Raw genomic sequence first — 16,481 nt, 5'->3', positions numbered from 1 at the left:
CTTTAAAATTTGAATTCTTTTTACCTAAACAAACTATTAGTTCTAATTCCATTAATTCTAATAACATTTGTTCACTGCTCAACTTTTTTATTTTTACCTGAAGTGAGTGAAGACTCAATTTAATGTAGTAGGTAAGAATACTAAGGTACTTTTAACTGAGTCACCCATGTAGGCTTAGAATCTAAGCTTTAAAAAGAGAAAAACACAAGTCACCAACATGAGTTAATTCCACGTACTGTTAATGGAATGCCTTTGCATATTCATCCCCCGTTTCCTGGTGAATGTTCCAACATCAATCCTTCAAACCTCGCAGAAAGGAAGCCTGAGGGTCCTGCTACTGTTTAAGCTCTGCGAAGAGCGTTCAGATCCTAAGCTTTTTTCATGAGTCACTTTAAAAAGTTGTCAATTGTTATTCAACCCTAGACATGCAATGTCCATTTTTTTTAATTCTCAGTGTAATTTTGTCATATCAACTTATTAAAATATATTGTATTGTAATTTTTATACTTATTCTTATAAAAATTAATAATTCATATTCATATAATAAATTGTGACTAAATATTTACATTTTTTTTACATTATCAATATATTTAAGTTAATTTTTTTTATAAAATTCTTATTGTAATATCCAAAGTTAATAAATATTTATTATTCTATCCTTTTAAACTACCTTAGAAAGTATACATTTTTTAAAATAACTGTTGATTTATAAAACTAAAATTGGAATAATTTCTTATTTTAGTATCTCTATTATATAAAATATGAAAGTATTAATAAAGTAAAAACAATATAATCAATTAAATTTATATTTTATCAAATTAAAAATATTTCATTTATTATTTTAATTAAAATCTTATATCATAATTGTTTTTTATTGCATGGTGAAAGACAAATAATAAAAATCTACATAAAATAATTTTTTTATTAAAAATCATAACATAGCACAAAATTTTATGTATAAAATTAAATACTATATTTTTTATTAAAATTTATTATTTAAATTTATTTTTAATAAGTAATTAAGTGTATCAGTTAAAAATTAATAAACAAAACATTTTTATAATAAATTTTGTTAAAAGTGTATCAAAAATTAAGGTGATAATATTTTTGATAAAAAAATATTTTTAATTTAGGTGACTTTTGTTAAATTTAATTGCTACAAAATAATAAATAAGTAATTAGCATCAGTATTTCTTTACCAATTGTTAAGCAGGACTCTATTAATATTCTCTTTTATCATATTTTTACTTTTACATAATATTAACTAATTATTATTAAATTAGCCTGCGTTAATAAAAATATTTTAAAACAAAAATTAAACTAATAATATTAATATTGCAATTTTTTACTAACAATAAAATATATTATATATTAAAGAATAATTCTATTGATATAATACACAAATTATTAATATATAAAACATTAATATAATATATTATCTTTTAGTATAGGTTTTCAAAGTCTATAATAATAATTTAATTAATTTATTTATTTATATTAATTTAATTTTTGTATATCTCATCTAAACCCTAAAATAATTTATTTACCATCTTATTACTATTAAAAATATATGAAAGCTAAATCATTCAATCTAATTCAAACAACTTTTAATTATTATAGTGAATTAAAATTTGATTCAAACTCATGCTAAAACAAATCCAAGTATAATTTTATGATTAAATTTAATATTGTTTGTCTAAAAGTCGATGCAAATTCAACTTTATATACCTATTTTGTCGGTAAATGAGAATCTACAGTTCACTTAAATTTAATTTTAAGCATTTAAAATAATAAATTTTATTAATAAATAATATTTATTATTTTTATATTTATATTTATCATATTATAAATATTTTTTAATAATTTTTTAAAATGCTTAACTTCTGTTTTATACTGTGTTTTTCTTTTCGGTAAAATGACGTGGCAATATTATCCGAATGAGACACATAAGCCACGTCTTAAGAAAAATAAATCATGGGGCATGACAATATCAAATCCCATCTAAACCGTTTTTTTTATCCTCTTCAGATTTAAAAACACAGGATATGTCACCCTTAAAATTGGGATCGTTTTACGAATACGTTACTCTGCGTGTCATTGTACCTGTCTAAAGATTGGTCACTCAAATATCATGTTTAAATAGGATCGCTGTGAGTGTTCTCCATCAATTATCGTCGCGTCTCTGCGGAACTGATTGCTTTTGTGCAACATACACTTCATTCGAATTGAAGCCCCATATTTCTGGGTAAAGGTATAATAGCCCCTTCATTTTATTTAATTTAATCCTTCTGGATCTTCATCAGGTTTGTTTTGTGATTTGTTTTGTTTTGTTTTTGTTTTTACTAAAATGATACATGATAGATATAAAAGGAGAACACGCGTGACAGGGTATAAAAACTTCAGTGTTTTCTACTTTCAATGTTCTGATGATGATGATATGAAATTTCTCGTAAAATAATTTTGCTAACGTACGTGTACATAAATGAGGCCTCCAAATTGATGTAAAGAAAATTGAAAAATAAAAGTTTTCAAGAGTGTAAGTATAAAATACTACTATAATTAAGTGAGGGCATGATGTGTGGCAACTGGCATTCATGAATGCCAGCATTATTTTCTTCTATGCCAGAAGTGAAACTTTTTGACGTGTAAACGCCTCCTTTTCTTTAATTAACTCCTACCAAATTATGTCCTGTAGAATAATCCTAGGTCCTAGGTGTCATTTGCTTGATTTAGTGCTCTAATAATGGAATTTCTAATACAATGCAACAATTAAATTTTCCGGTAAAATCATGGGGCCCGGTGTTGGAGAGTGTCATTGCCAGATATTGAACAACGGCATTTCATGGAACTCAGGAATTGACCAATGCATGAAATACCCACCAACACCTGGTTCAATTGCCCTTCCCACCCACATGTATGGCCCATGTACAATTCATGTTAAATCTATGTACTTTTTCTGTTCATCCAAAACTATCCACTTCTATATAAATTCTTTTTATGAAAAGGGACTGGGATATTTGCTTGTATCCTTTGTTAATTAGCAGAATGAATTACTGTACTCTATCACGAACATTCTTCTTGTTTCAGGTGTTAGAATTTTGGTATGATATTTATTCTACGTGTATAGAATATTTCTCAATAATTGACCCCTTAAATTATTTTTTATGGGTTCCAACATATGAGTTGATGCTTCTATGTGATACTTAAGATTACCTACCTCTCTACGTTGCTATTTGTCACTTCAAGAAAACTTTTATTTTCTTTACAAACTTTCAAGAAATTCAGTTTAAAATGTGATATAAAATATTTGAAAATAATATCTCTCCATGTGTTTCAGTGGGCCTGATTAATATGCATTGTATCATGATAATTATTTTAATTTGACTAGGACTAAAGAATTTAAATAGATTTGTGTGTCAATTGTTATATGTCATGGCAGAAGCACAGTCCTAAACATTTGCGTCACATCACATACATCTTCTTGAATTTATTGCTTTAGATTTTTTTAATGTGTAATATTGTTTACTAAAATTACAAAATTAAATATAATTAAATACATTAACATTAATAAATATTATAATTTTTAATAAAAAATTGTCATTTATACCTTCTTATCCTTGGACAGCTTAGAAATCGATTCAAATTTGCGTATTTCATTCTTCATTTTTGTCATGCATATTTATGGTGGTATGTGCGCTCCTGTGTTTGTCCTTTGTCTTCTCATTTGGGAATTCGAAATTTTCACATGTCACTGAAATATGATTCAGACTCTGATACCCTAAAGCCAGAGCCACATGAAACTCAACCTTGATCTCAATGATATTAGCTGTCTCTGCTGCATCTTTTTGATCCTCTCTTCGTTACCACCAACCCCTTTAAATCTTTCTCTGTATTATAACATATACATAAAATTCATATTTACATTCATCAACCTCATCCACATCCCTTTTTTCTAGCTCCAGTTATTCACTTAGAGTTTCGAGTAATTGTGTTTTCACATTTTCGTCTATTTTTCATCTTTCTTATTTTTTTTTATCTCTCCTTCCTTTTTGGTCACATCTTTTAATTTTTCTTTTTTCTTTTTGCATTTTTTTCTTAATCCCCTCTCTTAGGTGTGTCAATTTAACATTTTCAATTCACTATGACTAACCTTTCTTCCCTATATATTCATTCATTTAAAGATTATTTTTCAACACAACTCTCATTTTTTCACATCTCAATTTTAACACACCTACACATATTTCTATCTCTTCTTTCCTTTCTCGTTATATCACTTGTCATCATATCTATCACTTTGGCTTTCTTCCATTCTTATATATACCCTTCCTATTGTGTGTGAAAAAAATAATTTATTCTTCTTAATATACAAAGCCAAAGGTACATATCAAAGCACTTTCTTCATTTTCTTCACCTCCACTGCCCCTCATGCAGATCATGAGCAGCATTGCGTTCCATCCAAATGATGACGACTACATAGGCACCGAGAGCTGCATCGACCTTCAAAACCAAAGCGACATGGTTGTTGGTGAGCATGACACATGCAAACCCCACATGCAAGCCAAGTCGAAAAGCAACATCAAAACCAAGGAGAAGAAAGTGTTTCCTCCCCCCATACCCTTACTAGCTCGAACACAAAACTTGGCTTCACACATGCCATGGGTGTTGAAAAGATACTACACAAATGAGGGAAGGTTGATTCTCAAGGAAGAAAAGGTGAAGCATCATGAGTATTTTCGGGCACACAGAGCCAATGGTAGACTCACATTGCAACTTGTTCCCCTCGATGACTATGATGAGTGCTTTAGAACTAGTGAGGGAGAACAAGCACCCCCACCCACAAGTACTATTCCAAATGAAAAGATTCATAATGATAGTGTTAATGTTACTCATGATAATAGTATCATTGATACTAATGGGTTTAAGGATGAAGGAAATGTGGCTGATGAAATTTTTGTGGAAAATGACAATGGGGTTGTAGTAGCTGGTTGTAATGGTAGACCAAAGTGTTTGAATTGCAATAGTGTGAGATCAACTCCATCTTGTATTTTTGGGATGCCAGTGCATCCAATTAGAACCGTTCATGGTTGATTAACCATAAATGTCTTTGGACTATGTTTAGTCCTTTGTGGGAGTTGGAATTACAATTTTTTTGTTAAATTTGTTGACTTTTTTTTTTGTTTGGTCCTAGTAGCTACCAATTGGGATTGTAGTTCTCGGCCTAATAGCTGGGTTCTTTTCTTCTATGTAGTTGTTCATCATCAATGATCAATTTTATGGAAGCTTGGATTCTTATCTTTAGCTAGAATAGATCGTTACACATATAGTAATTTTTAATCAAAAAAATATATAATTCAATATAATTAAATTCAATGATATTACTAAATATTATAATTTTTAATAAAATATGCTTCTTCTTTTTTACTTGTGCAATGTTCTACAGATTAAAATTGAATTAATGAACACTAGATTAAAATAAAGCAGAAAAAATTTCTCTTCCTAGAACACTTCAATTTTCAGCTTTTCAATTGAAGAATCACACACATAACATATTTCTCAAAGAAAAATGACACTACAAAGCCTTCTACAACCCTTACTTTTCTTTATTGTACGCACCGGAAAAAGTTAAGGTGTTCAATAATCATCTAAACTGTTTTTACATGATTTTAAAAATATTAAAAATTTAATAAATTATTAATAGAGAAAACCTCAATTCTTTTATTTATTCTCATGTTTAAAATTAAATTAAACCAAAATTTAAAATTATTATAATTTTAATTCTAATTTTACATAATATTAATTTTACAAATATTTTTAAAAAGAATTTAAAATGATTTTGATTTGTGATTTATAATTTAGACTACTTTATATATTTTTTTATATTTATTATGTATTTTAATTTTTAATTAAAAATGTTGTCTTTATTGAAAAAGTTATAGTCACTAAAAATTTTATATGTTTGTTGTAACTTATACTCTAATTAATAACATTTTATTTTATTTTAATACAAAATCATAATATTATTTCTTAAAAATTAAGAAATAAGTTTAAATTATGAATCTAATTCCAACAAAAAAAGACTAATTTAAATTTAATATCATTTTTAAACTAATCAAAATTAAATCACAGCTTTTTAAAATCAGCTCAATTAATTTTTTTAATTCAAAATTGATTTAATTCAAACGCGAGCACGCCTAAGAAAGGAGGGGGTGAGGGGGAAAATTCTTAGGATTGTTATATACAATCACAGAAAAAACATGAGGAAAAAAAAAAGTTTGTGGTTCATACTTTGAGGATTGCATTTTTTTTTTTGGTTCTCCTGTTTATGTGTTGGGTCAATTATTTTCTTTTATGTTGGGTTCAAGTTTGTTGGGCTAGATTAGCTATCTTTCAGTTGAGAATAGCATCAGCATTTTACATTGAGCCATTTTAATTAGACAGCTTGTCATAGTTGAATTTGGGCCCATATTCTTTTTTAGAATAAATAAATAATTGGTTTAGGCAGAATGAATTTGAATCAATAAAATTAATTTCTTTACCCTATTAATAGGTTTTAAACATATTTTTAATTCAAAAAATGATTAAGGATTGAATAATGTACACAGCTTCCACTTTCACATGAATTATAAGTGTTAGTGGAGTGTTTCATACATAGTAGTGTATTTTAAAAATAAAATTTAGTTTAAAAGGAAAATATATTTTCATAATTAAAATTATTTAAGTCACAAATATTTTATAGAATAATAGAACTTTAATTCCTTTTAAATTAAGGAATGTGTCAAAATAGGACATTATTCCATTGAACTTAAATGATTTTTTAATTTCTTAAAGTTCTCTTTGTAAACAATTTTAGTTTTTTTTTCATTTTATTTATCTTATTTTAAATGTTAACATAAATATTTTATAGTTATTAATTTAAATACAAAGCAAAATATAGTAAAGATAAATGTAGCAAGAATGTTGTGAAATTAAGTCCTCATCTTTTCTTTTAAATGTAATGACTCTCGAACCTAGTTAATCATAAAAGGGTTTCTCTCAAGTTTTTTCAATTTAATAAACTTTTATAAAAATTTGAGTTTTTTTTTTAATTTTCATTTGTCACTTTCAATTTAATAATTTTTTTCATTTATCATTCTTGTCGCAATCTCAATTATAAAAGATGGTGACCTTTTATCACGCTTGATGTAGAAACCTACGTATTTTGGTTGGAAGATATTTTCAGTGGATGTACCATTGTGAGAGTCATAACATTTCAACTTGTCCCTTTGGGAGCTCTTCAAAGGTTAGAGGTGTTGTTCATCACTGAATGTCATGGCCAAAACATAATAGTAGGACATTGAGGAGAGTGTAATCTTTGAAGGGTCACACGCAGGGCATTTATCATTTACACGAGTGTCTAACTCCCAAATTAATAAAATAACCTATTTATAAATTAAGGACCAATTAAATTTAATAAAAAATATTTACTTATAAAAGAAATAAAATATAAAAGGTTTCGCATACTCATTATGAATAGATATTTAGGTGGTAAGTAACTAGCAATTCATTTTGGTGTCTCACATATAGTTATGCTAGTCTTGGTAGCGTTTATTAGGATTCTTTAAAAAAAAATATGTGTAAATTGTACTACACTACTAGACTAAATCACATTGCATCTAAAAAAACTTATTTTGGGAGAACTAAATAACATATTTTACCCTAAAAGTAATTCACTGCTGGACCATTTGTTAAATAAAATAATTTAGTATACTTTATGACAATGTTTGATTGCGGAACAGAAACACTAAAATAGAAATATGAAAAGTATGCGTATCATGTTTAGCTAGTGTCTCGTTGAAAAAACAAAAATACAAAGGACACAGGAAACATAAATTCAAAAGACACCAGTGTACTTTCTAAAAAAGAGGACATCAGTGTCTCAGCTCCAGAGACACGGAAAATAAACTTGTAAAAACAAAAAAAAAAGAGATACCAGTATTTCTATCTCCATTATTAAGAGACCGTAATCAAATGCTGCTTATGTGAACCGGTCAACTCATTCAAATGAGAAGTTAATATGATTTACATCTCAAATCTCAATCTTGCAATTCACAAATTCATGCTTGCCTTCCAACTCTTACAGTCACTATGCTAAACTCTTCACCTCTAATATAAGAACCGATTCTTTAGCTCTTTTGGTGGAAAATTCAATCTAAAAATCCCCCTTTTATTTTACTGCTGTTATTTCTATCTTCAAGCTTTGCATGCGTGGGATTTGATTTAGATTGTTCTCACTGTTAAAGTTTTGAGTGTTAAATTTGTGAATTTTCAAATGAGTTTCAGTTTGAAAAAAAGCTGCTTTAACTTCAATCTCATCCAACTTCGAAAGTTCTTATTTTTTAAAAAATAAACTTCGCTTGTATGATTGAATAAGTTGGTCTTCAGACAGTGACTATGCCTTTTAATTTGGCAAGTTAATGTCATTTGTCTATGTTTTAATTGCTCTACTATTTTGGTTCTTTTTTGGTACTAGAATTGACAAGTAATAAATTGAATTCCTTAGGTTAGGTCTTTCTGTTTATCTTGAGTTTTGATATGATTTAATGCCGTTTCTATGATCTGTAGGTGTTGGTTTTAATATCAAAATGCTGACAGTGAATTTTGAATTATTTATGTAATTGGTGTAAATTATATTCTTTACATACGACTTATAATACTTTTTTGTAAATAATTTAATAAACTTATACATATTAGATACCACTTACATATTTTAAAAAGTATAAGTTGTATATAATATGTCAGGTTTATATATTTTTTAAAATATAAGTCGTAAATATAACTCCTCATTTGGTCTCATTTGTTTTCATAAATACTTAAAGGAAAAAAGAAAAGAAAAGAAATAATGACTGCTTTGGTGGACTTAACAAGGACACACCAAGATATTTATAATCAAATGAAGCAGCATCAATCAATTTCTTGAAGAAGAGAAATCATAGGAAAGAGGTGGCCCATATGTGAGTACCAAACACCTCGTGAGGGAACAGTGTATAGCCGCGCTTTTGTCAAGGTTCGAAAACAAAAAGATAAGTTGGGTAAACTTAAAAAAAAATTATAAAAGAAAAAATAAATAATTTTTTTAGAAGTTAAAAACAATTTAAGTATTTTAATTTTTAGAAGTTCTCTTATTTAATTTTTTAAAACTTGAGAAAATAATTTTAATTTAAAAAATTATTTATTTTTAATTTTTTAAAAGTTTATCCAAAATAAATTAAAATAAACTTTTTAAAAGAAGAAAAAGAAAAGGCGGAGAAATCACCGTTGCTTTCAGTTTGGGTCTTACCCACAACGCTTCTTGTTTATTGGTTCCCCACCTTATCCATGTTTAACACGTTTTTTTTATTTAACCCTTCCCTTACAGCACATCTATAAATATCTATATCTTATCAAAATTAGACCCTTCTCTTGCACATACATACAAATGTATTTTGTCCAGGTAAAATGGAAAAAGGATCTCTTCATGTTCGAAATCGAACATGGGTCATGTTGGTGTAAATTTGTACGCTCGCTTAAGCCAGCAAAATCTTGCTTAAGCAAAATTACAAATTTACACCAACAAGGATCCGGTAAAATAGGAGACCACTTAAGAAAAGATAAGAAAAGAGAGTGAAGACAAGTTTTAACTAAAAATAGGTAAAATGACAAGAAAGATGGGAGATGAAACAAGTCTCATTAATGACAATGGGCTTCATAGGAAGCCGAAAGAGCATATATGCACAGGAACAAGGGAAAGAAAGCGTCTCACAAGTTTATATACTCAATTTCTCTTGTTATACCTCTTTCCCTGTAATTCTCCTTGTAAAGCTTGGTTCTCAATATGTGTCTTATAATCCCTTTTTCTCCACCTGTAAAATTCTATTCAATAACACATTTTTCAAATTTGAGTTTGAATCAATGACTTATTTATTTATAATTTTGTAATAATTACAAAGCACATTAACCTTTAATTTTGAATCCATGCAACTTCAGTATATATTTAATCCAGATTGGGGTGAAGCCTCGTCAACTGTGAATGGATGCAATTCGTGATTGAGAGCACTCCTGTGAATCAAGTTGATAAATAACTAAATAAATTAACAAAAAGATATTGTAAATAAATTTGATTAAATTTAGCCATTAAAAATAAATTTCTAATAATAGTAAAATTTTATTAAAAAATATTTATTATATTTTTATAACTTTAATATAATAATTATATATTTTTTCATAAAAATTTCTTACTGGGAATGCTTAAATTTAGCCCTTATAAATATGATTATAAAAAGATGTAAAACACGAGTGTCACGTTGACTTTAAACGCACGATTCTTATTTTTAGGTTATTATGTATGTTTATCATATTTTAGAGCATTAATAAATAAATTTAAAAATATTAAAAATTAATGTAAAATACCTTGATAAAATCTTTTATTTTTAATTAATATCTATCGTTGAGTTATAGTAAAAGATCTTATTTACTACTCAGTTAAGTTATTTTTGGATATTTAATATTATAAATATATTTTTAAAATTTTTTAGTAACAGTGTTGTTCCTCAACGAAGATTTTGCCATGCAACAATATCAATTTTCTTAATTATTATTTTCTCCAATTTTATTTATAAGAAAAAAACTAAATTATTATAATTAAAAAAATAATTAAATCAGTTATTTTTTATGAATATAAATTTTATTTTAAAAATATTTATGGTATTAAATAACGTAGTTAGTGTAGTTACTTTCTTGTAAATATATATTTGACAATAAAAGAAAGATATAATTTTTTTTAAAAAAAAATTACCTTCTTAGCAACTTAAATGATGTGGTGAAATCTTACCTAAGTAATTTTTTGAGAATTTTCATTTAAGCTAAAATTATAGCATTTGAATTTAGATGAATTTTATTTATTATTTGAAAAGTCTAGTGAAAGTGGTAAATGATAGTCAACATGTATTTAACAAAAAGAGAAGAAAACACGTTGAAGCAATGGTATCATAAAACATTTATTAGTCAACATCATTTATAAAATTTATCGTCTGCTCAATATTTTGATGGGTTTGGATTTTTAAGATTTGATCCAATATATTTTGAGGACGAGTTTGGGTTGTCTCAATTTGACTTGATGTTTATTATTTAATTTATATTTTTTAATCAATTATGTATTAATAATAAGACTTTAAAATTTAATAATAACATTTTTATGATACTATATTCATATTCATATTATTTATTTTAAAATAAATACTATAATATTTTAATTTTAGTTTTATACTTCATTAATTTTATGCTTATCTGTATATAATAATATTAAGATAGCTATATATTTTGTTTTATAAGTCAAGTTGAATCAATTTTATCCTAATTTCATCAGGTCTTAATCGAATTAGGCCTGGGTTTAAAAAAAAAAAACTTATAAAATTTTAGATCAAGTAAAGATAGAAGATAGAAGTAAATCTATCTTAACTTGTTTCTGTACACCCCTAATTCCTCGACTTGAACAGACCCTCTTCTCCATTTTTCATAAGAAATACATAAAATTTTAGTCATTAAATTTTTTTAAAATATTAATAATTTTATTGATTGAATAAGGAAATAAAATAAAAAAATAAAACGAAGACCATCTTAACCAAAGGGACCCGGAGGTAAGGAAAGAAAGTGGATAAAAAATGTATATTTAATTATTTGTTGAAATTTTTAAAAATAATTATAAAATTTTAATTTAGAGTAAAAGTAAAACATTTCTATTCGTGTTCATAACTTTTTATTTTATTTTATCAATCTATTTTAATATATTATAACTCTCAAGAACGATATCATATCGTATCCATGAGGACCACGTTAAAATAAACTATACGTAATGATAAAAATATCTATTATTTAAATATTAAGTTTAAATATATATTTTGTATTTAATTTATTCCAAATTATTTATTTATTTTATATATTATAATTGAATTGTAATTTTTAAAGAAAATGTCTTTAATAGTTAATTTAAATAAAACATTTTTAAATTTTTTTGTTAAACTATGTGAGTGCTCTTGAGAATTTATTTTTTAATTTTAATTTTAATTATAAATTTAATTGTTTTTAATTTTTTAAAACTAAATTTATCAAATATAATATAATAAAATATAGTTATTAATATTTTTTATTTATAAAATATATTAATTTTAAATATAGTAATATAATATAACTTCAACTTTTTATTTAAATTTTTTTAATTTAACAATACTCATACAGCGTATATAAATTTATTATTTTTAAATTGAACACTTTTAACACAATACATAAGAAAATTGCTATTTCTTATAATTTTTATTTTTATTTAATAAATTTAATTTTGATGCATTGTATAAATAAAAAAATTGTCAACCAATTGTAATACAATAATGACGTGAATTTTATATTAATTAATACAAACATTAAAAATCCTTACTAAGATTACAATTCATATTTATATGATAGTATAAAAATTATATATTTTTAGTGTGTTTAAATTAATTTTTTAATAAAAATATTTAAAAACATACCCATGCAACCCATAAAGTTTGTCTGATAATTAATATATTATTATAAGAGTTAAATCATAAGATAATTATTTTTAAAACTATATATATATATATATATATATTCATTTTATCTCACACTTCTATCTCGTTATATTCTTCATTTTTGTAGGCTCACTTCTCTCTTTTGTTCTTACTTTTCTCATAATTATTTATAAAAAAAGACTGTGGAAAGTGGAAATTGATTATATAAAATTAATTTATCTTATTATAGCAAGTACATAATATAAAGAATTCTTAGTCACGCTGACTTATACCACACCAGAGAGAGAGAGAGAGAGAGAGAGAGCAAGGCAAACAGACCAAGGAACGGACCATTGTATTGTAACCGGTACTTCCTTTTTCTTCTTTCTTCCTTCTTCTTTTTAGTATCATTCGTTTACAGTTTTAACTGATTTCATTTTACTAATAAGTGTTCGATTCTTAGATTTGATAGTGTGTATCAGAAATTAAAAAATTGGTGTTTGAATTTGCGACTTGAATGCACTCCTTTTCATGTTTGTCTTCTTTCGCATCGTTGAATTATAATTTCTCTTCAGTCATGGTGGGTTCCTTAAATTTGGTTGAGTTTATTTTCGCCATTTTTTTTTCTGAGTTAATGTTACAACTACGAAGAAAAAAAAGGGAATTGTGAAAAAAAAAAATACCTAAGTGCAGTGTTGTACCTTCGTTTCAGAACTTGTGGATCACACAATTCACATTTCACAAATCGAAACTGGGTTTTCTGCGATCTGCACTGTTTGATTTATTTTATGAATGATGCATCATGCTTGATTTTTATTCTCGTTTGATTGTTAATTTGGTGTCCACGGATAAAGTGGAAACTGAATTGAGTTAATTAGTCGAGAGAGGAAAAGCATTCCCATGAAGACGTTGAAAAGTGGAACTGTTGTTCTTGTGAATTTGATTGTATCTGGTTTTATCATTTTGAGGGGTGTGTGTGTCATATTGGAGGATCTTTGCTTTTATTTTTACCTTTTTAATGAAAGATTGGATTGTGTTCTTTAACCACATTTTCTTCCAGCTGTATGGAATTTCTTGGCCTCTTGATGTCTACGATTGTAACTTGATTTGAAGCCATGCCGGGCAGGGAATTTTGATGTTTTGCTAATTTATTGTTATCAAGCAAGGGGTTGTTAAATGCTTATATATGGATTTTCTAGCTTTTTTTAAATTTCCAAATGGGTAGAATGGGTGATTTCATGCTTTCTTTCAGCATTAAAGATATTTTGTAGATGGATGATTTCTATTTTTCTGCCAGTGTTGTAATGGAGATATCGACTCAAATAGTATTTTGATTATCGTTAGCCTCTTGATCTCGCCAGGTCTGCGTGTTATCTTACACTTGTTGCATGCTTCCTCCTTTGTTTCTTTTCCATCGATAGATTGACACTGAGAGAATACTGTGCCTTTAGTTTGCAGCAGCAGGACTGAAGTCAAATTTTCTATGCTATAATGTTGGCAATTTGGGTTTCGTGCAGATATTGAGCTTTCCCGGATATGGGTTCTTTCTTTAGTATGGCTAATACCAAATCCAGTCGAAGTGAGTCTAATGAGGTCTCTCCAAATGAGAGCTGCAAGAGGCAAAGAATATCACCTCCCTCTGTTGAAGAATGTCCAAGACTTATTCCTAATCTCCCTGACGAGTTATCACTTCAGATTATTGCTAGACTTCCTAGAATTTGTTACTACCATGTACGACTGGTGTCTAGGAAGTGGAAGGACACTATCACAAGTTCAGAATTATATAAAGTAAGGAAAGAACTTGGAACAACTGAAGAGTGGCTATATCTATTGGTTAGGATTGGAGAAAATAAACTCTTATGGCATGCCTTAGACCCCCGTTCTCAGATATGGCAGAAGCTTCCTATAATGCCCAATGTTGTTGATGAAGAAGAATCCCAAAAGGCTTCTTCTAGGCTTTGGATGTGGAACATGGTAGAAGGCATCAGAATTGCTGAAATTATTAGAGGACTGCTTGGGCAGAAGGATGTGTTGGATGAAATGCCCTTTTGTGGTTGTGCCATTGGTGCTGTTGATGGATGTCTTTATGTTCTAGGTGGATTCTCAAAAGCTTCAACCATGAGATGTGCTTGGCGATTTGATCCAATACAAAATGCATGGAAGAAGGTGACTTCTATGTCTACAGGTAGGGCTTACAGTAAGACAGGCATCTTAAATAACAAGCTTTATGTTGTTGGAGGGGTTAGTCAAAGTCAAGCTGGACTGATTCCTCTTCAGTCTGCAGAGGTTTTTGACCCCCGCACAGGTACATGGTCCCAAGTACCTAGTATGCCATTCTCAAGAGCTGGAGTCCTGCCCACAGCCTTTTTGGCTGACATGTTAAAGCCTATTGCCACAGGGTTAACCCCATACAAGGGGAAGTTATACGTTCCCCAAAGTTTATATTCATGGCCCTTTTTTGTTGATGTTGGGGGAGAAATATATGATCCTGAAACAAATTCATGGATGGAAATGCCAACTGGAATGGGTGAGGGCTGGCCTGCTCGGCAGGCAGGTACAAAGTTGAGTGTTGTAGTGAATGATGAATTATATGCTTTTGATCCTTCTAATTCCGTGGATAGTGGAATGATCAAGGTATATGATCACAGAGAAGATGCATGGAAAGTTGTCATTGGAAAAGTCCCTAAATATGATTTTACTGATTCAGAGTCTCCATATCTACTTGCTGGTTTCCATGGAAAGCTTCATTTCATTACAAAAGATGTCAATCATGATATTGCTGTTTTGCAGGCTGATCTGCACAGTAATTTGGATTCTTCACCATCCACCTCAACACCTCTATCACCCAAGTATATGAATGGATTATTTCCAGAATCTGCTGCTGAAACTGATGCAGTTGTTTGGAAAGTAGTTGCCAGTAGGGGTTTTGGGCAGGCTGAACTGATTAGTTGCCAAGTTATTGATATCTAAACTGATACCAAGCAACAAATCTGACAACCAAGATGTCAGTTTATTGGAAGTTATGCAATCTCTTCTACAGTGAAGGGAGTGCACTTTAGATGGTAAGTGCACTATTAGCATTGATTAGAAAATCAATGGTTGAGATTTATACATGTGTTTGATTTTATAAAAATACTCAACCACTGCTTTTTAATCAATAGTTAAAAGTGTATTTTATTCTCTAAAGTACATTTCTTTACTTTAGAGGAGCCGGATCCAGTTTCCTAACCTAGGTGCATGATGACAATGAATGCTATAAGTCTCTGTATTTAGTTTATATATAATATCAGGTAAATATGTATGTCCCATAGAAACTGTCAGCTTCGACAATGATGTGCTTGTTGCTAGTCAAATGCTCAAATTTATTACTATCAGAACAATATCAAACATTCCACACAGATAAAAAGAATAACATCAAACAATTCATTATCTACTACAGTTAACATTTAATAATGCAAGAAATGATACTTTCAGAAGCTTAACGTACTATCACGGAAGTATTTGAATAATATCTTGGTCTCGGGCTAACTTTTAAATTATTCAAATTATGCACATAATTTCTGTCGCTATTTTTCAATAATGTAGAGCAAGTTGAATTGAATCCGTGGCATATGATAAAGCCACACTCGTAGATGTACCCAACTAACAGCATTTTCGATTTGCGCATGAACGTGCTCAAAAGATTTACCACATTGATTGCACGCGCGTAATTGACTGACACAAATATCTAATAATTAGGCTTGGATCTTTCTAGTGTCGGATATTCATAGTGGCTAAAACATTCATGGTACGATTCTTTTTAGGAACAAGACATTGTGTGAGATAAAAGAGACAGAAAATCTGCCTCAAACCGACGGTCTGTTGGGCAAGCAACTTTTGATTTTCATAGTCAATTTAAAACCCCATATTTGATTTAAGATATCAAGATGGATCACATGATAT

The 16,481-nt window shown here is 28.2% G+C and overlaps 2 protein-coding genes across 5 annotated transcripts; both read left to right on the top strand.

The window, feature by feature from the left end:
- The first annotated feature begins 2,789 nt into the window (after positions 1-2,789).
- On the top strand, positions 2,790-5,088 carry LOC113874348. Its single transcript, XM_027512575.1, has 3 exons — positions 2,790-2,925; positions 3,088-3,101; positions 4,432-5,088. Exons 1-3 carry the CDS (start codon positions 2,790-2,792, stop codon positions 5,086-5,088), a joined length of 807 nt encoding a protein of 268 aa, XP_027368376.1.
- Positions 5,089-12,799: 7,711 nt separating this feature from the next.
- LOC113846899 (F-box/kelch-repeat protein At1g22040-like) lies at positions 12,800-15,914 on the top strand. 4 transcript variants are annotated; one of them, XM_027475630.1, is made up of 3 exons: positions 12,829-12,906; positions 13,837-13,900; positions 13,991-15,911. In XM_027475630.1, the coding sequence occupies exon 3, from the start codon at positions 14,076-14,078 to the stop codon at positions 15,507-15,509; it is 1,434 nt and encodes a 477-aa protein (XP_027331431.1). In that variant the 5' UTR covers positions 12,829-12,906; positions 13,837-13,900; positions 13,991-14,075; the 3' UTR covers positions 15,510-15,911. The 4 variants fall into 4 exon arrangements, with proteins under 4 accessions (XP_027331432.1, XP_027331429.1, XP_027331431.1 ...); XM_027475631.1 differs by lacking the exon at positions 13,837-13,900 and having other exon boundaries at positions 12,800-12,906; positions 13,991-15,909; XM_027475628.1 differs by lacking the exon at positions 13,837-13,900 and having other exon boundaries at positions 12,820-12,906; positions 14,057-15,914.
- The last annotated feature ends 567 nt before the right edge of the window (positions 15,915-16,481 follow it).

The sequence above is a fragment of the Abrus precatorius genome, unplaced genomic scaffold (genome assembly GCF_003935025.1).
Source record: "Abrus precatorius isolate BTA unplaced genomic scaffold, Abrus_2018 Scaffold8, whole genome shotgun sequence".
In the NCBI taxonomy this organism is placed as follows: Eukaryota; Viridiplantae; Streptophyta; class Magnoliopsida; order Fabales; family Fabaceae; genus Abrus; species Abrus precatorius.
The sequence above is the reverse complement of the archived record's forward strand: the minus strand, read 5'-3'. Positions and strand labels throughout refer to the sequence as shown.